Source organism: Homalodisca vitripennis, chromosome 1 (genome assembly GCF_021130785.1).
Source record: "Homalodisca vitripennis isolate AUS2020 chromosome 1, UT_GWSS_2.1, whole genome shotgun sequence".
NCBI lineage: Eukaryota > Metazoa > Arthropoda > Insecta > Hemiptera > Cicadellidae > Homalodisca > Homalodisca vitripennis.
Window position 1 is genome coordinate 194,599,397 of NC_060207.1, and position 23,484 is coordinate 194,622,880.

Here is a 23,484-nt window from a genome sequence, read left to right on the forward strand (position 1 = left end):
AGACAAAATTTCATACCGCCTCATCTCACCAAAATGTATAACTACTCTTTCTTATTCTATTCTTTGGATGACAAGAAATCTCTCCTGGTACACAAAACTTTGTAGGCAAGTACACTAAACATGTTTACTAATGTATTTTCAATAGTGGCCCTTACACCTTCTCTGTATAGCTTTACGTACAGAACTCACTCAGAATTCATTGTTATGACTATAACATATAGAAAATTATGTTCAAAAAAATATTATTGGTTTGTTAAATTTTTACATTTTATTACAATCTATTAGTATTATCTTTATACATTTACAGATTACATCACATTAAGTGATACTCTCTTTCTCATATTTTCCCTCTACATATCATGTCCTAAAACCTTTTATGTCCCTGTGAACCCCTAGTATGCAAAATTAAAAAAAAAAAGGAATTGTTTAAACATTCAGCAGTGCACCAAACAGGTTTGAAAAGTTTTCATGTTAACAGATTTCAGGAGAAAAGAACTTTAAAAAAAATACAAATGTTTTGAAATTTAAAAAGTTGTCATCATCCATAGTTAAAAAATTCAAGGAGAAGGCAAAATAAGACTAAAAATATATGATTTATTTATTTGTAATAATAATAATAATATGATAAAGAACATGCACTTAAACACATCTAATAATAGACTTGTTCAGTATAAATTACAAAACAAAATTTATATGAAAAAATAATTTTTAAATTTATTTTACCAACATTTACACATGCTTTAAATTTATGGCACAATAAATTGATTGAAGAATGAAAGCCTCTTAATAGTGAACATTAAAAAATATAATTAATATAACTTTGTACAAAATACGTGATCGTAAAAATATATATATGTATAAATATTACAACTGCTGATTAACATAAAGATTAAAGAGCGTTACAATAACTTATCATTTGTAACTTTCAAATGTTCTTCGTTGGATAATTTAAAAAAGCAATATAGCAAAAGCATGATTTGTATTTTGATTCAAATTGTCAGTTAGGGTGATACGGAATTTGGCATCGAGACGTGGTCCAAGGTCCGTTCCACATATTTCCAGTAAGCAGCTCGAATTGGGTCGTACTTCTCCGCCAATTCTTGACACATCTGCAACAAGGCAATTTGACTTATTACTGGATTAGTATGAATTGATGTAATGAAAACCGGAAACTACTCATACTTTCCTCACAGCAATTGTTGTGTAAACAACCTGATGTACTTTGCCATTGTAATTGCAGTGCAGAATTAATAGTATTGTTCCAGTAAGGATGAGAGGTTTAGAAATTAATATAACTTGGTGTAAAAACAATGATACGCAATGCGAACTCAGATTGAAATAAACATTAAGTTAGGGCTTGTAGGCAATAGCCCCCCCTCCCCAATAAGCCCTAATAAGGGATCAGAGCCAATGATCTTAAGGTGAACAAGTGTTTACAAGTGTTATTGGCCGTAAAAACTCTTTTTATTCCAAAAAAATTTATATCTTTATTTTGATGGTACAAATTATCTCCACACATTGTTTTTGATACACTCACTTCGGTTGTTGTTTGTTTTTTTTTTTGTTTTTTTAGGGAAAAAAACACTTGGGTTATCATTGCCCGACACTCACTTCGGTGAACACACCTAACCACTTAGGACGGTATAAGTGAACACATTACCACATTCAATGTATTAAAGTTTGTAACAAATTGCAATGTGCACCCTTAAATTATCAAGAGTCGTTTCCAGAAACAAAAACATCAGATGTTGATGGTCATAAAAATATGACGTAATCTGTAGAAGCAGTGCAACATATCCGTACCATTAACAGGTAAACTAGGAACCTTGGTATTGATTTTTGGTTTACAATTTATCCACTATTTAAAATGAAAAACTCACATAATAAAGAAGAGAAATAGTGTACAACAAGGTAACTCATCAATAACTCTTTCCGAGTAAAAATTCGGTGACGAGAAAATTCATCAAAGACAAGCTTATTATTAAGTCTCTCTGTTGGGAAAATATCTAATGTTATTATTGAGCGGAAATGATATTCTATTCCCTTTCGTATTACTGTTATTCTAAGCAGTAGCTTAGCACAAAATAAGACATCCTTTTAAAATGTTAGTTAAGTAGAGTCTAGTTGCATCAGTGCTATAAATATTTTTTTTTCTCTTAGGACAAGAAGCTTATAAATTGCACTTAGTCCTGTAAGAACCTTTGCGCTGCTTCCGGAGTGACAGGATATTCAGGATAGGCAAGGTTAGGGAGTTGGGGCCGTCTCCTATTGAGATCCATGAGGAAGAATGAGGGCACTACATCTCAAAGTCATGTCTCCCCGGAAGAAGGGGAGGCCAGCTCTGAACCAGCCTCTCCAGTCAAGTAGGCAGGGGGTGGCACACCCTAGTTGAGGTTAGGGAACAAACCCCACCAACTCCAACAGTCATCTCCCACAGTAGACTAGACCTATCGAATTGCCCATGAATCCAGAATCTTGACATATGCGGTTAGTGACGTGCCACTACTGGACATCCATAAGGTTGCCCAGATTGAAGTGGCACATCGGTTTTTGCTGTGCCCAGTGGTGGGTTTAACTGGTAGGTATAAACCAGCCAGAAGTGATCCCTGCTGGGTGGTATAAATATTTTAATAAATATACAATCTCATACATTCACAAATCATTATCTACCTTTAACCCATTGAGGTAGTCACACATGCTGGTTACGTGGTGCTCTGCCGGGACCAAATGCCGAGTCACATGCTGGTTATGTGGTCAGCATTTGACATTACATTGTTCACATATGTCACAGTACTTCCGCTAGATATTGTTGCCAAAAAAAATTTTGTTTTCATACTGTAGTAGCTAACCTGATTAAAAAAAATATTTTATGTCTGTTTCGCTGCTGATCAGCTGATAGCTCATCTTGTTCAATGTGTTCTCTGACTGTTTGTTTACATTATGTCAACAATGGCGAGAAAACTTACACGTGGTTCTTAAATTGGTAAAAGTGTTGTACAGTGATTGTGTGTATAATTCAAGTGACAGAGATAGTGGAGGTTATCTAATATTTCTAATATATAATAAAAAAATAAATTGTCTGCATCCGGTGTTGTGAGTTATGAATCTTACCATGGAACAACATAGTTACCATTGCTACTGACTTTTGTGTGGAACAATAAGAAAACAATGGTGAGTATTTAATTTTTTTAAGTTAGAATTTTTAGATATATGGTTAATTATTTTGTCCTGCGTAAGAATCTGGGTGAGAGTGGGAAAAAAAGTGCCTGCAGAGACTGGTATAACTACTACCTCAATGGGTTAAAGCAGTATTCACTTAATATAAACCCCTCATCAGTATTAGAGGAGAGAATTCAGTATTGTATACAGTAAATTTCCACATATAAAGGATTTCTCATATGTATTCATTTAATTTGGTTTTAAACCAGAGTTAAAATTATTGTTGTTGGCAGGCATTCTAGATATCAAAACTTATGGTTCAACGCTAAATTGCATTTCTAAAGTAAAAGGTTAGATACTTAGTTAACCCTTTAGGATCAGCTTTAAATTCATAATTAGCCTCTCGTATTGCCTAGCCACGACAGTGGCCATGGCTGTTCTCTGTCTCAGGTCAGTCAGGTTATTGATTTATGACCGTGCCCTGTCCCTCAGCTCGTCAGGCCACTAAGTGTGGCTCACTATATTGCGCAGTTATAACATTCAATTCTTACCCAGTTGTGGTTAGAAGTGATGCAATCTCTCAGCCAAATAAGTATATAGATTAATATTTCTCTATTTGCAGCACATATATCATGATAAACATTATTCAGAATCATTTTTATCTGAGTGTCAAGTACCACTGTAGCTGCTATAGTGTGTCATCAATGTATTAAAATACTAGTGCATTTGGTGGAGACGAAGCTCTAAATATGGAAACTAGTTTATATTCTATGGATACCAAAAACCTACTTGAGACTAATTGTATTTTTATTCAGCAAACAAAAATATTTTGAAAACATATCAACCCATAACATAAAAAAAGTGATACGTTTATAAGCAAATTATAAACAACCAATCATAAACTTTCAATCTTGAAGCTAATAAACTTTGTAAATTATTTGAGAATTTCATTTAAATCTGTCATTTAAAGAATCGAAGGGTCAAACACTGCCATTTAAATCCAAGTAAAAGTGACATACAAGGTTAACCAAACACCAAAAGGTGACACAGAACAGAGCCGGTCATCATGCGTGGTCTGACGTGCTGAGAGGACAACCAACTGAGATTCCATCCGAACTGAATGGGAGATAAGTTTGGCCACATTAAAAGCCTCCTTATCGCAAAGGGTTGAAATATCATTGATTATAGTTTGTTGTTTGGGTTTCTCATCGTAATAGAGTTTTCTGTCTACTGTTGGAAATGGTCTCTTCTTTATTTCAAATAAGATCCTTTAATTTATTTTAGAACACCACTACAATCCCACTATGTATCAATAGAACAAACAGTTGTAACTAGCCATTACCTTCCTGGCGCTGTCAGCTACACTGCTGTTATCGCCCTGACCTCTCTCTGCGCGTTCTATCGCAGCATCTACCAGATACGCAAGCAGGTGCGCAGAGCGGCAACCCTCTGTGTACAGGGTATTACAGAAGCTAAGTACCTTGGGCTCACTCAATCCAGCATCACAGTGTAATAATAATCTGGAAACAGTTACACAATTAGACAAATATCTTTATCTGACAACATTTACAATTTGCTCAACAAATGGTGTAATTTATTAAAAAAAAAAACCCATCAAAACAAAATTAAAAATGTTAAAAGTTTAGCTTTTGTAAGTGTTTTAAAATATCCAAATCACTATTCTAACTGTAATTTTCAATTAAATTAAACTCATAAATTTTAAGAGAACGAGAATTAATGAAAATTTTTTAGGGATTTAATTTTATCTTGAACACCAGAATTAAATTAGGTATGCCTCAATTTCTTCAGGCAAGATGTTTCAAAATCAACTTCTAATATAGATAGCTTTTTGCATGGAATTGTAAATTATATTAGTCATAATCACATATGACAATACACATGTATTTCTTACATATTATACTTAACTGATCTCACTCTCTAACTGAGATCGTTTACAATCCAAAGACATACGTGGCATAAACTTGAAATTTGGCATGCATGTAGATTTTTCCATGAACTTATTTTGCCAAAGGTAAATTTTAGAATAGTATAAATTATTTACTTTCAATACCAAAACAAAATTTAAAATAGCAATTCCATTTTTTAAGCATGTGTAGTTACTTATTTAGTTACACTCCAGATCAACTACAGCTTGTACTTTGATTAAAGTTTGTTGTTGACAATGGAAGGTTTGAAAGGATAATAGGATTTAGGACATTTGCCATTGTTATATGTTATAATATGTATAATACCTACGAGATTATAACACTCCATTTCGAGCATTAAAATCTATTCTCTTCATCAGGTAATTTCCTCTTTCCTCATTTACTTTCTTTCCTATTTTTAGTTTTTAATTTAATTTTATTGCCACACGTTGTAGGTTTTAAGTACATGTATATGTATTAATAAAATTGTCTTCACACCTGAGGAAGAGGATAGATTTCAATCCTCGAAACGGATCCCTGAGGGGACCGAGGACCACACTTTGAGAAACTCTGGTATAGAGAAACTTCCAGGCAGATAGGATGGCTAACTTTACCCTCCTTTTATACCATGGAGGATCTTTTGCTACAAATCTCAGAGTAACATGGTGACAAATAAAAATGTAAAACATGGCAAATAACGCAGAGACAATTTCCATGAGCAGCACAATAGAAACATACAAATTACTTATGTCACAAGACTTGTTCGTAAAAATGATACCTACTAAGTAGGTATTTTTAGGTAAGTAGGAACAAGCTCCCCGACAGTGTTCAGTGATTCCAGACAGATCAAAACTCAAAAAAAAAAACCCTCATATTGTCCAGATATGATCTTTTTTTCAAACATTCATGATGAATCACTGAGTAAATAATAACAAAAAAAAGATAAAAAGGCTGGGACTGATCAATTCAGAAAAGATGTAACCTTGTGTGAACAAACAGTATCACATTGATTTACCTCATAAACACTATATTTGTATATTAGAAATAATAGAGTTAAAAGCATGTTTACTTTTAAACAAATATAAAAGTAGAAGTTATAAAAGTTATTGGTTATTCAAATTAATAAGACTTACCCTCGTAAGTAATTCCACGGGCTTTCATTTTTTGGAACTAGTTTAATTTTATTTAGTGTATATGTTATCTCTGAAGCAATGACATCTGGATGGAAGTTAGATGCGTGGTTAACGATAAAATATCGCTGGTTCCATGCTGAGTTGTTCCTGATATCTTTTTCTATCAGATGATTGACGTAGTCCATCTCGTTGTCAAACAGTCTGCCCAACAAGTTCTATGATGATTACAAAATTTAAACTATACAAACAGTTACAAATATTTATACAAAAATCATACTTGGCGACAACAAAGGAAAGAAAACTTGATAGTTCTAATTCTTATAAATAATAGATGTTTTAATGAGGAGTAACAAACTTATTTAACTTATCTGAACACAATAAAAACTCTATTAATTTTCCACAATAGGAATTAATACATGATGTTATTATTGTAATGAATGTCAAACAACATTGAAAATATGAACTGTACATATAATTATTTATTGTTAGAATTATGTTTTCATTATAATTTTTATTGTTCCTAATACCTACCATTTAATAAAGATAATAAGACAGTTTAACAATTTAGTCACAGTTGTTTTTGCGTGCATGATGAAAACCCTAATGGCGAAAGTTCTTTTTGAACAAAGCGATTGTATAAACACCAGATTTAGTTTACCAATAATCATAACCTCATTATTGTGGAACAAGATTTTCATAAATTTTTGGTATTGCAAATTTCTCATAATAAAACTACCACTAAATGTATGAGAATTATTTTTAGTATGTTAATTATTTCAGTATTGGCTAGAATTTATTTTAATACCACCTAGACAACAAAGAAATATTTGTTCATACAGAAATTAGTTTTGCTATCTCAGAGCTGTCATTTTTTACAAATTACTAAGATTAGAATATATAATATCACAATGATTGAGTACTATTCTAAAGAAACATCAATTTTTTATGGCAAAAACAATCCACAAAATATATCCCTGTAAGAATGTAAAGGTTTTGTAGGGTTGTGGTTTAGTTTAAGATTAAGGTTAGTGTGGTGGACGATAATTTTGAGCAAGGGTTTTCGCTGTGAGAGAGATTTAATAATAGGTTAGATTGGCAGTATAACAAATACCCTCAATGAACCAACACATTTTTTGTGACAACATTTCATTAAATTGATTAATTGATTGCGTCAATCGACATAATTAAGCACTAAAACTTATATGTTCTTAATACTTTGGAAGGACATATTTAAATATTAAGATTATTCATTTACAATTTTATTTTTGAATTTTAATTCATTAATAACATTTAACTAGGTAAATTTTGTAGTGTTGCAATAAATAATTGAGTTCATGGGACTAACATGAGAAAACTTTTCTTTAAAATAGCTAAACATTTGACATGAAAATTTATATTTTCGAAATTGTGAACATTTAAAATAGATATAGGAATTGAAAATGATTACATGAACCCTAAAAATATACTAAGTATCTTAAAAATTAACTTACATTTTATTTCACATCACGATTTATTACGCCTAGAAGATATATTTTCCGCACACACGAACACAAAACACTCCCCGAACCTTCACTTTTCGAATTCCCGGCCTTCCACCTTCCCCCTCTCACCTCTTGTTTCTTTCAGTTTTGATGTTCTCTCTCCTACCGCCAGCTCATGTGACCACTCGCCTCTGCCAAATCTCTCCATCATAATTGGTGTAGTAACAATTTTCCATAATCAGCATGGTCTGTGTCCCTTACATTGTCGCACTGGTTTTTACAAATAAGCCATTTCCTGGTGAAGGGTCGGATCAGTTTGTTCACCATCGGCGTCTCTGGGCGGATGTGCGTATCTACTTACATCCGGAGGATGTTTGTCTCGAAATTGCAATACGAGAGACATCCTTTCCAGCAACTATCTGTACATCTATTCTATGAATTTTTTAATTGATTTTACTAAAATTAAACATATGTCTTACATTCCACCTGAGCTTAAATGACGATTCTACCTAAGAATCGTTACTTATAGTCTAATTAAGGTTATCCATTGGGTAGATCACGTTCATGTACATCGTTAAAGGCTTCAGGAAATTTTATTTTGATTGTTTTTAATGTGGTGATGAAGTAGAGGTCTATAAAAAAGAAGTTGTGTTATTATAGAAGTCCAGGCTTAATAAAATGTACAAAATGAGAGTTCCAGGTATGTTTACTATGTTTTTGTCGTCGTGCTTTAGCTGGAAGTGTGTGTTGTCTCCGTTGTAGATATGTGAACAAAAGTCAGGTGAATGCGCAGGTAAGCTCGGAGAGTAGGAGGTAGTGTTGTTGTGGTTAGAGAATGGCCTGTGTTGAACATCTTCCTTGTTGTCTAGCCAAGTCATTGTATTTGGTGTTATGTCGCAATGTCACAACACCATTCGAAGAAATCTCCGGACGAACGTGTAGCGATACTTCTGTTTCTATCTGGTTGCTGGTCTTTGGATGAATGGGAGGTGTTTTTCCTGCTACCATTTGTTGATGTATGTGGTGTTTGTAATGGTGGAAAGGTTGTTCTGTATCTTGAAAATAGGTTTTGGGAGTTGTTTGAGGTTTTTAGGGCCAGAAATTTAAAGAGGGTTCGTTTTTTTAGGTAAATTTTTGCTTGTGTGTTGTTGAAAGGAAATTTTTATGTAATAAGGGAAGGAACTGATATAAGGTAGTGTTTGAGGCAAATTGGAGTAAAGTACGCTCCCTGTGAAGAATTGTACTAGAAGGGCTTATTGGGGTTTCTTCTAAATTTTTTTGTTGGTGGGTTGATGTGCTGGCAAGGTGAGTCAAAAGAGGCATGGCTAGTGCCTGTTCAGTAGTAAGTAGTAGGAAAGTGCCTGTAAGGACTTCATCTGTCTATGTGGGGTGGTCGGGACGGTTTAGACGTGATGTTAGACTGGGTGGTTTGTAGATTGGTGTCGTTGTAGACTGGTTTTCTCAGGTTGTGGATTGGTTTTTCTTGGTGTTCATAATTCTAAAACTTAAAATCTAACAGGTTACATAATACATTTTAGTTTAATAATTTTTATAATTAATACAGATTTATGCCTAAGGTTTTTATTTACAGAAATCTTTGAATGACCTCATCGTTGGTGTGTCGCTATTTCCCTAGCTCTATGTAATAACTATTTACTAAGCATCTTGATTCTCTAGTGTTCTTAAATAAGGTTCGTTATTACTGTTATATCTTTAAACGATTACTACGCACTTTAGGTTTTCTGAGGAATATGTAATTGTCCCTTCTTTGTGACTTATTGTCCATAGTCCATTATTAGTTTGATCATAATACTGTATATGTTGCCAAAATGAAGGCTGTATACGTCTGTTTTATGAGCAATATTGACCGTGCTAATACATGCTATTTAGTTATATGTATACTTTCCTTTCAATTGTTAGAAAAAATTAGCTATGTAATAATTAAATCATGTTATATAAAAGTCATTTACCAATGTCATATATTGAAGTATTTTGTTTATCCCTAGGATTATATAATATAGAACATGTATGTCTCTTTCTTTCTTTGAGATGCCATCTCAGGAAAAATTGAAGTCCTTGTAGGGTAATATTATGTTACACAGTGATATCTACTAACTTAAATAAATATGATATTATGTAGTTTACACTTTACGACATATTTTAATATTTCTTTTTTACTAGGCTATGTATACACGTATAACCCTCAGGTAAGTATAATATGTACGTTGTGTCAAAGGTTAGAGTACGCTTTGTTATTGCAGTAAACGTGTACCGTGGGGGATACATTACTTGCATACTAAGCTGTCTGAATCCCACCAAAGGGCCCTTGGCGACCCCAGACCGCGGGTACAAGGCAATGCCCCCCTTAGTCCATAGTCACAACATAGTCGGTGTAGTTATAGCGTGGGAAGGTAGTTGAGTTAGCAGAAAACTTATCTGCCTGGGAGACATACCAGATTCACTGGTCCAAGTCCTTACTAGCCAGTCTAATGTACGGTTAACAGTGGGTTACCAGGCTCTGATCGTCTATGTCGTGTCTGTGGGGTTGCGGACGGCTATAGTGTGGTGCTGTGTTAGTGTCCTGTGTAATGGGATTAATCTATTTTCAATATCTTTGGGTATGTGTAACCTATCACTTTAAAATCACTAAATTAACAGTAAACCTCATCATTTAAAATACTAAGTTAGGCGTTTTAATTTTTCTAAAACTTTTATGTCTTTTATTCTCTATACGATTTTCTCGACACAACATCGAGATTTTTTTTAATATACAATTTTTATTTCTGTTAGACTTATTTCAGTGACTCTCAAGGTTTTATAAACGTCTTTAATGGAATCATTCAAACCGTTAATCAAGTTAACCGGTCCTCCTCACACTCACTGGTGTATCAATACCTAATTTTTTTTTAAAGCGATTACTTGCATGACTATGTAGTAGCTTTTTACCCTCATATATTATGAAATTATTGCGAATATACTTATTCACTCTCTTCAAATTTTTTACTAGAAGGCGCTGTGAGTGCATAGATGATGTTCATGAGAAATATTGTATATATATTATTCTTGAATAATTTTATTATTGCTCAAGATCCCTTTCATAATTTGTGTTTATAATTCTCTTATAGAATAATTTTCAATTCTAGCCAACATGTATTGGGTTGTTATGGTTAACCTTCCCCTGTGGTAAATTTCCTACTGCATATGTCACTTCTGTTAATTTTTTTCTTGACAACGAAAGGACCTCTAAATGGTCGTTTGAAACTTTATATATTTTTTGTGTGGTCTTTCGGGAAATGGAACCAAGACTTCATCGCCGGGGTTTAAATCCAAATGAGTTATTGTCACGGTTCAAAGTATGTTCTTTTTTTGCGCACACCTTTCCCTGGCTTTTTTTTCATGATTTTCGGCATAGTCTTTGCGTATTTGCTCTTTTAAATAAAAAAAAAAATTTTTTTTTACTATTATTTTCCCCAACCACCATTTTTTTTTCGGGAATTAACCTGTTAAATATATACAATCAGCCGGTAAGTTAGTCTTCGTACCAAACATGAGGTAGTGCGGTGTGTAGCCCTGTTTGAAATGTTTATCAGACGTGTTGTAGGCACAAGGTACAACTCTTTTGTACGAATTTTGACCCCAAGTTTGGTGGTTTTTCCACAAGCGTAAGTGAAGATATTTGCCTTGATTAGCGTGTGGTTGTTATTTTTTCAACCGCAACCTTGTACTATGTGGAACATATAAGCAGCGCCTGGCCTTTGTTCAATCCCCGAGTGCCATTTAGTAAACTAGTGAAATTACAGGAATTCATAAAGTGCGTTCCCTCTGTCATGATTAATAATTATAGGAAATCCAAAATGTGCCAGAATAGATTTAATAAAGTTTTTTTGGCGGTACTGTGTTCGCATCTGGCATTTCTACAAGGGGTTGCAAATGCACCATTCTAGTGCAGGGCATCGGTTTGCAACTAGGATATAATTTGTTAACCATTTACTACATTGTGTTAATTTTTACCTTACAAAGTCTATTGTTATTCTGTCCCAAAGGGTTTTAGTGGAGGGTGGAATAGGTTGTAGTAGGCCGTAATTTTTATGTTCGTTTTTTGGCCAGACGTAGTTGACATTCTTCACAAGATTTTGTTATATTGGAGGATATCAGGGTAACCATATTACTTCCGATGTGATATCGTAATTTTATTTTTGAAGCTGTTTTTGTAATGTGATAAGTGGTCCCACCCGTTTAGTAGGGGTTGTCATGGAATAATTTTTTAATATTTTCTTGTGTTTGTTTTTTCTGTGTATAGCCAATTAAGTTTCTAGTTTTTCTCGTACGTTTTGAAAGTTTTTGAAATATAACAATCCATCTATTTTTCTTTCGTAACGTCTTGAAAGCCCGTATGATCTTTTTTATTTACCGCCTCAGGGGAGGTTTCATCGCAATGGCGTATATTGTTTTTTAAATAACCTGTCTTTGAGCTTGTAGTAAGGGGTAGATTAGATTTGTCCCTGTATTTACAGTATTGACAGTTAAACACACGTCCGTGCAAATTCTTCGATCCAAATGGTTTGTTCTAGAAGGATTTCTGCTTAAGGCGTCCTGCTAACCCCCACGTTTGTAGCGCCACGTTTATGTATTACTACAATGTCCGTAGTCTGTTTTAATGACAGTGCTAATCTGTTTAATCTAGTGGAAAGTGTGCTTACAATTTTTTATAAAAACTGTAATGCAGGCACCAGATCCGTTTAAACTGTTTGTTTGTTCTACCAAGCGATGAATTCTCTGTAAGTAGTTCACAGCATCAGGTTTAGTGCTTAGCATTTCACGTTCAGCATATACTGTAACGCATGTGGGTATTTGAATATTTTTTTTTGACATTGTATAATATATTGGGTACATTCTATTATTTTTTCTTCATCTTAACTGTACTAACGCTGCTGTATTGATTATACCCCGCATCCAAGCAAACTGCTATCTACATAAATGTGTGCCTTTCCCTGTTGTCCCCTTCCAATGTGATAAGTTAAATGGTGGGTTTGTTCAAAAATTTGTTTGATTTTTTCATAAACAGCCTGTTCAACCATAGATCCGTCCATTTAAAATTCCATGTTTTTTATTTGAATCTTTTATTATCTCAGTAAGGGGTTGTGCTATTTTGGCATAAAATTTTTGGGGATGAATCCTGCGGAAGAATCCTGAGGCATCCTAAAAAATTTGTCTCACTTTGCCTTACACAAGTTGGTCTTTTAAATTCCGCGTGAATAGCTATCTTCGACTGTTTTTACTGGGGTAAAATGCCTTCCCGTGATACCTCGTGTCCTAAAATGTTTACAACTTTTGTAGAGAAATTTGACACTTTTTTTGGTTTATTTAGTTTCAAATTAGGCTTTTTTCTAGTTCTTCTAATATAGTTTCTAGGATTAGGTTAAGTCATTTTACAAATGAGTCCAACCATAACAAATTAGGTCATGCCACGTAACAGATGACTCTTATTCATAAAGGTGACGGTTTAATAATCGCATTCAATAGCTTTACTAAATTAAATTGTGGTTTGAAGTTGAAAGTCCCATTCGGCAGTCGGAATAAATCTGTAGTAAGTCCTATCGGGTGTTTTTTTATGCGCCTAGGAAGTATGCCTATCTTACTTTCCTAACCCTCCATGGGACTAAAATGCATTTTTATGGTCTAATTTTGAGTAAATGTGGTGCGCTTTGTTCAAAGAGCTTAAAACCATGGTTTACTGAAGGAGATGGGGTGGGCATCCTGTTTTTACAACTGTGCATTAACCTTCCTGAGATCAGCTCACCCATTCTGTTCGCTTCCATCTTTATTTTTCACACTAAATATACTTGGGCCTTGGCATATTCTGTGTAATCCTGACCACTTCCTCTAATATTTTTGCTTGTAACTAAATCGTCTCCAATATATTATGTTAATTTTTCCCCTTTCTGTTTTAACTATGCCTATTACGGTGGTGAGGTTTACAGGTTTGGTATATGGTTTTAATTCGAGTTTAACAGGAGGTATTGTTTGCAGGAGTTAAATCGATTACCTTTGTTGTTAAAATAATGTGTCTGTATTTTTTGTAAAACGTCAAGGGGACATGTTTTGTGTTCTTGGAGGGTTAAAGTTGTGGTGAGATATCAAAGACTTATGCCGCGTCCTTATCTTGTCAATATTGTTTTTTCCTGTGTCCAGTTGTTAAGATGGTTATGGTTTTCCAGGGTTGGCTGGTGGCTTCGAGATGTTTGGGTAAATGTAATAATGTCCCCTATCCGTACAGTGATGTGCGTGGTTATCCCTTTTTTGGGAATATTTGGAATTGCGTTTATAAAATATTTAATTTACATTGTATCTGTACTCATCTTCCACCTTCCTGTAAAGATATGCATGACATTTCTTTTTTATTCTTAGATTCCTATCTGTTTCTATGGCCTGTTCGAGGACTCTATACCTTTTAAAGTGCTAAAATCCTAATGTTGCTGATGTGGGTGCTGATAATTTAATGTCCATTGTGGGGGGCTGTTACATCTGTTACTTGCTGTAACTTCTAATTCCTGTGTGTTTTTTAAAATTCTTGATGTCTAACTGCCACTGTTCCATTCATAGGTATTATATGTTCAATCTGATATTTGGTAATTTTTAAAATTGTTTTATTTTTATGAGTTTAACTCCACGGCAGTTCTGAAATAGGAATATGTTTCCTACCAAGATAGGGCCGTTGTTTAGATCAGGTGTTCACTTAAAAGTTTGTTGGTCTTCAAGTATTAACTTTGCCAATTTTTATGGCTCAGATCTTTGTTGAAACCCAAAAACTGTTAATGGTATGGCCGTTTAGCCGATATCAACCGAGGGTATGTTGCTAGTATTTAATTTTGTTTCACAAACTAGGTCTGACTCTAATAATGTTTTATGTTAACATCCAGTATCGATAATGCTCAGGAGTACTAGGATGTCGAGGGTTTGTCGGTCATGGCTAACGGTCTATTGTTAGGGAAAGGTATCTTCTTCTGGTTTTATATTTCGCAATTAAATATGGAGTTCATAAAATATGCTCTAATTAATAATGTTTTTATTTTTCCTCGGTTCTGTGTATCCTGTACCTTGGCGTTATTTCTTGCAAGTTAGTAATCAATCTATCATATTTGTTTTTCTTCTGTTGCTACTATGTGATATTTAAAATCTGTATAGTGGTCTATCTTCAATGGATTCTTCCAATTCCTGAGTATGTGTGTTTAACTCCCCCATACTACAATCTGGGTCCAGTTTTAACGTGCGCTACCGCCCTTTCAATACACTAAGGTTTTATCTGTCTGTTTGTGAAATTTTCTCGAGACTCGCATAGAGTTTCTTGTAAAGTCTGGGTTTATTTATATTTGTTGTCCCCGAGGGGTTTGGTTCGCTTAGGGTTTGGTGTTGGATTGGAAGACAGATTGAAGGTTTGTATGGTGTTGTTTAAAGGCTTTTGCATAATAGTTTGTTCATAACTTCTTACATCTTCTTTAAGGGTAGGGAATTTCCTTGATTATAATCTATGGCTTTAAATATTCACTTCTGAAACTGGTCTTTCCAAGGGGTTGATAGTTGTAATTACTTTGGGGTTAGTTGGAGTAAATGTTCATAGGACTTTAATACATTTGTAAGTTTGTCGTTTTCCTTTGGTTAATAAATCTATAGTGTTATTTGTTTTCCGCTTTTAGTTAAGGGGGTAAGTTCGGTAAGGGTTAGTATAAAACCTCCCCTAATTCCTCAGTTTTTGTTGATTCTGTTTATTAATAATTTAGACTTTGTAACATCGATTTCGATATTGTGGTTTTGTTTACGCTTGACCCTTTCCTTGCAGTACCTGCAGGAAAACAGCTCTTGTGTTAGTGTTGGTTTTAGGTGTAAGCGGTTTACTTTGGGGCTTTGGGGTGAAAGTTAATGAACGTGTGCCGTGAACCAAACATTGTTCAGTATTATGGTTGTCTTTACGGCAAATAGTGCAATGACCTATTTTGTCTAGCAGTATTGTATATGTAATGGTTTTGTCTTCTCCTATCACTGAAAGTAACGTGTTTAAATCATAGGTGGCCTTCTTTGGGTTAGTTTGGGGTAGTTTGGGCTTTCCATATGTCTATTCTGGTGGAGGACTAGGTGTTTCTATCATATCTTGGCTTATATTTTGATGTTTCTTACGGGGATGGAGACCTTTCGTACCTGTGGTTATGATTTGAAATTTGGTTTGTAGTTAGGGTAGCTACTAACTTGGTTAGGGGTGTTAACTTCTGCTTGTAGTTTATGGATGATGTTTTGTTCTTATAAGGGGTGTACTATAGGGTCTGTTTGCTGCAACCCTTTGTATCTTTCTTTGTTTTTCATTTGTGTGTAGACTAGCTGTTTTGTAATATATAAATTAGTCTCTTTTTAGATCAAAGCTAGTATAAACACACAGATTTAGTTACAATATCATAACTAATTTTGGACAGATTTTCATAATTTTGTATTCAAATTCTCATAATAAAACTACCACTAAAAGTATTAGAATATTTTTAGTATGTAATTATTTTAGTATGCTAGAATTTATTTAATACCACTAGACAACAAAGAAATATTGTTCATACAGAAATTAGTTTTGCTATCTCGAGCTGTCATTTTTACAAATTACTAAGATTAGATATAAAATATCACAATATTGAGTACTTTTCTAAAGAAACATCAATTTTATATGGCAAATAATCCACAAATATATCCTTGTAAAGAAGAATCACGATTTTGTTTATTCACACTGCCATAACTGCAACCAGCTAACAAAAGCCAGTTGAACATTGTGAAAATTCAACAAAATAAAACAACTACACGTTTCTTTCTCTAGAACGTTCTAGTTACAGTTGGAATGATTTCAGTATTGACCTCAAGGTAGAAAGATTGACGGACAATTATAAAGGGTTATATGGATGTCAAACCACACAATGGGATCGTAAGTCCACATAACATCAAACCCACATTGAGGGGTTAAGACTGGCATTTTAAGTAATGTATTTCTAAAACAACAATATTTTTCACTGTATATAAATTGATAAAGTAAATAATTTTCCTTTTTGAATATATGGCAGAAAAACATGTTTACAGCAAATATTTAATGGAATTGTTTCTATATTTTGGTAAATAAGTGGATATTTTTTAATAAAAAACCCCAAGACTCCATATAATAGTTCATATAATTATAATTCCTGTTATCAAACACAATAACAATCAAATTTTATCAAACGGTATAGTATTTAAAATGTTTAAGTAATAAAATGGAGTAAAAGCTTTATGGTATTGAATAATTGCAAACAACATTTCAAAATAGTATTATGATTAAACTAGGTTAATGTTGTAATGCGTGTTGGAACCTACTTGAACGTGCTGATGACCCACTGTCGGTGTTGCCAGGCATGATAGTTCTTGGCGTCTCCTCGTAAAATCTCAGCCGTTACTTCTAACTCCTGTCCGGGCTGTCCAATCCACTCAACTATCACTTTACGATGATGCCTGTACATACAGAAATAGTGGCATTAATTTTTTGTTTTAATCCAATTTTATTTTTTTGCAATACTTGTAAGACTGACAGTTTGTTCTTCTTTTCATATTTCAATGATAAATTAAGGAAATCCTCTGGTCTGAGAATGTAAAAGATTATCAAGGTCAATCAGCAGTAGACTCATTAAATGAATTTGAACACTGAGTAGTGTTACTTATGAGTAACTTTAATGTTTGTTGCTATAAAACGACACGAAAACAAGATAAGATAACATCTTGTATAAATCCTGATATGCTGTTAATAACATGCCTTTGGAGCAACAGCATCTCTGCAAAGAAAGCTTTTATATGGCAAAAAAGCAATAAAGCATGTTGACATGTTGAACACTTTTACTAATGAGCTTCACTTGTCTATAAGAATCAACACATTGTAAATACCACTATCAGTAGAATGTATTAAATAACAATAAATAATAACCCAACTCATACAAAATTTACAATTATTTCTAGATATATAATTTTTTTAAATAGCTTTCAAAACAACTACAAAACCAATTTTTTTAACATCAACAAAAACTGAAAATGTCAAAAGAAACATCTCTTATCAACTTGAAATTTGTTATAGTAATGATGTAATTGATGTCCATGCATAAACTTTGAGAAATACAACTACCGTACTCAAGTACTTACCAAACCTGATAATTTTTTGGATTTTCTTCTATTACGTTTTCCACATGTTCCAACTCAACATTCAAATCCTTGTTTAAGGCTTTCAAGATTTCTCTTCTGCAAATGATAAGAAAAACAAATTATTAATGTAAAACAATTATAATCCCTATTCCTTTGTAATTCTGCATATGTTGTGCTGGCAAATTTCATTATTGAAAGTAATTAGTAGTTCACAAAACTCACAAAAATTATTAAAAAATAAACCAAAGGGATGAAAAGAAAAGAAGAGAAAGAAAAGGAATGAAAAGGCTTGGAAAAATCAGTGGCCACAAGATTTGAGGTATTGGACTTAGGATCGAGTTACAGACAGTGCAGGTTCAAACAAATCAGTGGACAATGAGGACAGGCAGAATAAGGCTAAAAAAAGGAACTGGCATTTCCTATTCTAAAAACCTTTTATAAAAAAGTGCTCACCAAGTGGTCGGAGTAAACTGAATGTTCTGTTTTATGTTAAACTACCACTTGTTCAAAAGTATGCACATGGAATGGTCAAACCTAATGTACACAAAAATTTATCGCTTTTACTTTATAATGACAATTTTATATTTAGAGTTTGGAGCATGATAGTCTTCAAACATAATTAAATAAAGATTAACTCGTATTAGCTCTGCTACAACGTGTCTGATATTAATATATTGTTGTCAGGAGTTCTGTATAGAACATGGCTATCAAATTGATTTATTCATTGCTAATAAATAGCCATAAATATAGATGTTCAATGAAATCTCAGCACTACTTAACCATTTGTAAACAACCAGCATTTTCACTTTCAGCTGTTCCTTTAGATTGCACTTAATTTCAGTCACGTCACATATATTGCAGATATTGACAACTTGTTTATCACCCCAAGGTTAGGCATCTTATTGGAGTTATTTTATTTCCTTTTGTATCAGAATTAGTAGGATTAAACATTTTAGACCTCAAAATTGATTGCAACTTAACTATTTTCAAAACGTTTTTAATTTCCATTTTTTTATTTAACAAATATTGTAGGTTTAAACTTTTAAAATATAGATATACTGTCAATTTTATTGTTTTTAATTTGACGTGCATAGTTTATAACATATAATAGTACATATTATGATATCTCTAAACTGTTTTATACTGGTCCGATTCATCAGACCAGATTTAAATACATTAAGATAGAAAAAAATATACTCTAAGAAAAAATTATTGTTTCGTATTTTTATTTACCGTTTTGATACTCTCCCATTTCGAACTCCACCAAAACTAGTGTAGGTAATTGATTTCTTTCTTGAGAAAAATTCCTCTATCAATTTTTAGAAAACCCAGATTATGTCATTATACAGTTAATCTATCTTGGCTCCTATATTTACAATTGGCTTCTAGATTATCATATTGAGAAGATTGTACCTGAACTGCCACACTGTGTAATTAGCTGGGTTCAGGTTCAGTGCGTCCACAGTCAACCGTAATGCTCTCTCTGACATCTCATTCTTCTTCAATATTGCTCGGAAGTAGTCGTACACATCTCGAACTGTAATACGAAAACCTTTGAACAACTATAAAATTGTAACTATAATTAACTGGACTGAGATTGGAAAATGTTGTATTAATTCCTTTACATACACTAAAATAAATAACTACACCGCACAGTACAGTTATAAAATACTGAAAGTATGAATGTATCTCACATTTTTCTGAGTATGCAATTGCCACAATGGGGACTGGCCCATCATCCTGAGGTAGAGGCTTGATGTCCGCCCAGTCTGGCCTATCCTTGTACAACGTACTGCTCTCCTCTCCGGAGTCCAGATCTGGGCTGCTGTCACCCATCAGTTGCGGTTGGCCAAGTTCTTAAAAATAAAAATAATCTATAAAAACTAATTTCTGATTTTTTTCCACTGTAACAATTATATATGCAGGACTAAAAGAGTCAGCATTTAACATGGGTAATTCTCCACAATTCCTGTAATATCTTTAATTTATTTAATATTGAAACATATTTCAAAGTGAACGTTTTCATTACATTTGAGAAGAAAACGGGTGTTGGAAAGAAGAAATAACTGAAAAATGAAGCATATAATGTAACTCTCTGTCCTCATATACTATTTGTTATACGTGATATATCAACTTCACATTTTTATTACTATTGAAATATATTACAAAGTCACATAGTTTTAACAATCATTTCAGATGATTACAGACGTGTTAGAAACATGAAACAACCTAGAAACAATTTAATTACAAACAGAAATCCTTGCTTTATCTTTTTCTGCTAAAAGTCTTGGGAAACAGTATTACTGATCGGTACTTTCCCTTACCAAATCATCTAATGTGATCTGAGCTCAGGAAAGTACCTTCTGCATCACCCCGCACTACTGGTGGAAAAAAATTCCCTTGATGTAGTACCTAAAATCAACCTCAGATCGCATAAGCGCTCGTAGGTTAAATTTTACTTTTTTCTATCTATAATACCTACGTACTTACCTAATTATATCATGTAATAATAAATAGTAGATAAGAAAAAAGGATCACTATGTTAGGTTCATTCAATATTTTTATATTATTACTTTTAGTTTATCTCAACTTTCCAACATCTCAAATTTTATAATTCATTTTATAATTAATTTCAAAACTAAACAAATTGAAGTTGATACAGTAATTGTAGAGTATTACCTTAAAATCACAAGCACGTCTTCAATTAAGGCCTTTAGCTATGTGTGGAATAAAAAGATGACTTCAACATTTAACTCAATGGATTAATTGTTAAACTAGAGAACTTTTGAGTACTAACCAATGATTAGACTATGATTGCTATCTGGATTTAGAGAAAACCCTAGAACCTGCACTGCCCTCACAAACATGTTTAGTGGTCTGGTGGATGAAAAGGACAGAGGGTACTTTGGGATTATACCGACCACACCCAGACATGAATCATTATTTCACATTTTGCTTCTACTGATTACTAGGTTAGCGTAGAACAATATTTCGTCAATATAAAGCAGGAATTGTCTTATCGCAAACCCCTCCCCATCCTCAGACAAAGGTCAAAGTCGAGCGGTCTAGTAGATAATGTATCTGCAGAGTCTCGCCGCCCGTTCAGCTGGTGCCATCGATACAATTTTGTCGACCCGGAAACTGGTTCTAATACTCAACAGGTTGAGCAAATGTGGGGTTCAGCTAAATGGCGTAATAAAAACAACAACGAACAGCACGACATCATCTTGACTCATACCTAGCTGAATACATGTGGCGGTCGGCAGTTGTGGCTGAAGGCGGAAATCCATTACACTCACTCATCCTTGATATTGCTGCATTCTGGGCGTCACAAGAAACCCACTAACAATTGATAATCGTTGTAGTTTTGTAATTACAGAGTTGTTTTTTCGTTCTATAGTATTTGTTTCTATAAATTTATATTTTTGTGTTCCTCATACTGGTGTGGTCGGTATAATCCCAAAGTACCGGACAGAGTTTAGAGTAAGCCCTGTTGTTTTGCTTGATTATTTACAAGCTTTTAACTTAATGATGATTTACACAAGATTAATTACTGTATAGTTTTCGATAAACTATCTTCAAATGGATACATTCATAACTTGTGAAAGACAGCAGTAACCAGAATTGGTAGTGACTCATCATTGCCGCATTTCAGACAGCGGGGTGTTCCCCAAGGCAGTTGTATTGGTCCAATTTTAAACAACCATCTTTTTAGAGCTTTATTAAACACATTAACTGTTGTGTAATTAGCTTTTAAATAAGGTGGAATACGGTTAAACATTCAAGGTCCTAGAAAAGTTATTGCTTAAGTGAAATAAGTATTTCCAGGTTTTAGAACAAAAAAAGTCCCGATCTCAGATAACGTGCCAGATTGTCCATCGTGATCTGACATCAGTAAAGCTGGACTATCTGCGATGTGATCTGAGGTCAGGAAGGTACCAATCGGAAATGCCCCTGGCCATTGGTGCGAACTTCTGTACCGAAATTCAACCTCAGATCACGTGAGCATTCGTAAATGTTAACATTAACTTTTTGTATTTATAATACATACATATGTATTTACCTACTTATATTGCAGTTGAAAAAATAGGGACAAAGTGGCCTCCGGATAATGCCAAAGTACTTACAATGTGTCCCACCTTTTCATAATAAATATAGACTATCATTTGGAATATCTGAGAAAGACATTTTTACTGGAGGTAGGTAGTCTTAAAACTAAGCAGTAAACAAAACATGGGTAGGGTACGATAAGCGGACCCAGTTTTTTATATCGAAATTGGCAAACGATATTACTTAATCATAACCATCGATATAATGAATCGATACTGATTAATTATTTTAAATTATTAACTTAAATAGTCTATATCAACAGCTGTAAACATTAAAATAATACACGTAGGGTAATATTTCAATTTTACATAAATAATTTTAATTATTAAAAATGGCAGTCTATTTTAGAAAACTACATGACATTGCTTTGAAAGATGATAAAACATAAATAAAATATATTGTTTTTGTGGCTTCAACATGTTGGACTCGTACCGAAAACCCCATTGTGTGAAATTTGTGGGAAAGAAACAACTGTAACTGTGAGAGAAGCAAATATGGTAGACTTCAGTTTTCCTAATTTTTGTTATAATAACTTGTTTGATCACTGTAAATATTACATTCATATTTTAATATAAAACATATGATTGTTATTGAGGACTATAGATACTTTTATATCAATTGATAGTCTAGGATTTGAGATGCGAATATTAGGTATCGAAGACTACATTCATCGATATAAAAAACCGAGTCCGCTTATCGTACCCTATGTGATTAATCTAACCTAGTCTATCTCTGATGGAAGGCTGCAAAAGCATATAACCCCCATAACTGGTAAAACAGAAAAGTTATGGTTAGTTCAATAAATTTTGGCACAATTACAGGTTTTTTTAAATTTTGTTACAATTACATAAAATTAAATTTATATTTAAAATGCTGTCTGATAATAAAAAACGGAGTAATGTCAATACATAGGTTAAGAACTAATATTTAAAGTTTTCTTAAGTTTATATTTTTGGAATTTATGGAAATCCCGATGCAACGGCAATAAAAGTATGGAATTAAAATGATCAACAGTACTGTATTTAAAATTACCTTACACTAAGTACACCCTCACTCAGATAACTAAAACCACCGTAATACAAAGTTTAACATAACCTAAAATTAGTTTTCGTATTTGTCATCTACATTACAACCATTACGGAGACAATATTGAGTATAATCTGTAAATAAAACAAACAGTTTTGTAATATTATTTTATATCCTAATAATTTAATTGTATTACTAAAATTTAAGTTGAGATTGTTATTCTTTAATAAATTTAAAAATCAGTTTAATAGTAATATAAGATTGCTTATGACGATATACAATGTTAGGGAATGAATTTGATATTTATATTTTCAACTGAGTAAAAGAAGTAATTCCTTCCCCAAAGGGGCCTTACATTAAACTGTTCCAAAATTGCATTTTCTTACATGATGATGTAATAAATACATGGGAAGTGGATGGACTATTGATAGTACGATGACATTTGCAAGTGCCTAGTACATT

The 23,484-nt window shown here is 33.3% G+C and overlaps 1 protein-coding gene across 4 annotated transcripts; it reads right to left on the minus strand.

Moving 5' to 3' along the window:
• Positions 1 to 584: 584 nt before the first annotated feature.
• LOC124352988 (protein farnesyltransferase/geranylgeranyltransferase type-1 subunit alpha) lies at positions 585 to 23,450 on the minus strand. 4 transcript variants are annotated; one of them, XM_046802760.1, is made up of 8 exons: positions 23,378 to 23,450; positions 19,581 to 19,742; positions 19,300 to 19,423; positions 17,887 to 17,982; positions 17,074 to 17,208; positions 6,218 to 6,418; positions 4,502 to 4,679; positions 585 to 1,109 (listed from the first exon to the last, which is right to left on the minus strand). In XM_046802760.1, the coding sequence occupies exons 2-8, from the start codon at positions 19,720 to 19,722 to the stop codon at positions 1,002 to 1,004; spliced, it is 984 nt and encodes a 327-aa protein (XP_046658716.1). In that variant the 5' UTR covers positions 19,723 to 19,742; positions 23,378 to 23,450; the 3' UTR covers positions 585 to 1,001. The 4 variants fall into 4 exon arrangements, with proteins under 4 accessions (XP_046658716.1, XP_046658714.1, XP_046658715.1 ...); XM_046802758.1 differs by lacking the exon at positions 23,378 to 23,450 and adding an exon at positions 23,029 to 23,182; XM_046802759.1 differs by lacking the exon at positions 23,378 to 23,450 and adding an exon at positions 23,034 to 23,129.
• Between the last annotated feature and the right edge of the window lie 34 nt (positions 23,451 to 23,484).

What these genes read in the sequence shown, in the direction of transcription:
- LOC124352988 (XM_046802757.1), bottom strand. Translation starts at nt 22,751, where the DNA reads ATGCTTTTGCAGCCTTCCATCAGAGATAGACTAG. An exon ending in TTCCATCAGAGATAGACTAG is followed by an intron (nt 19,743 to 22,717) that starts GTTAGATTAATC and finishes TTTATTTTTAAG; the next exon opens with AACTTGGCCAACCGCAACTG. An exon ending in TACACAGTGTGGCAGTTCAG is followed by an intron (nt 17,983 to 19,299) that starts GTACAATCTTCT and finishes TATCATTTGCAG; the next exon opens with AAGAGAAATCTTGAAAGCCT.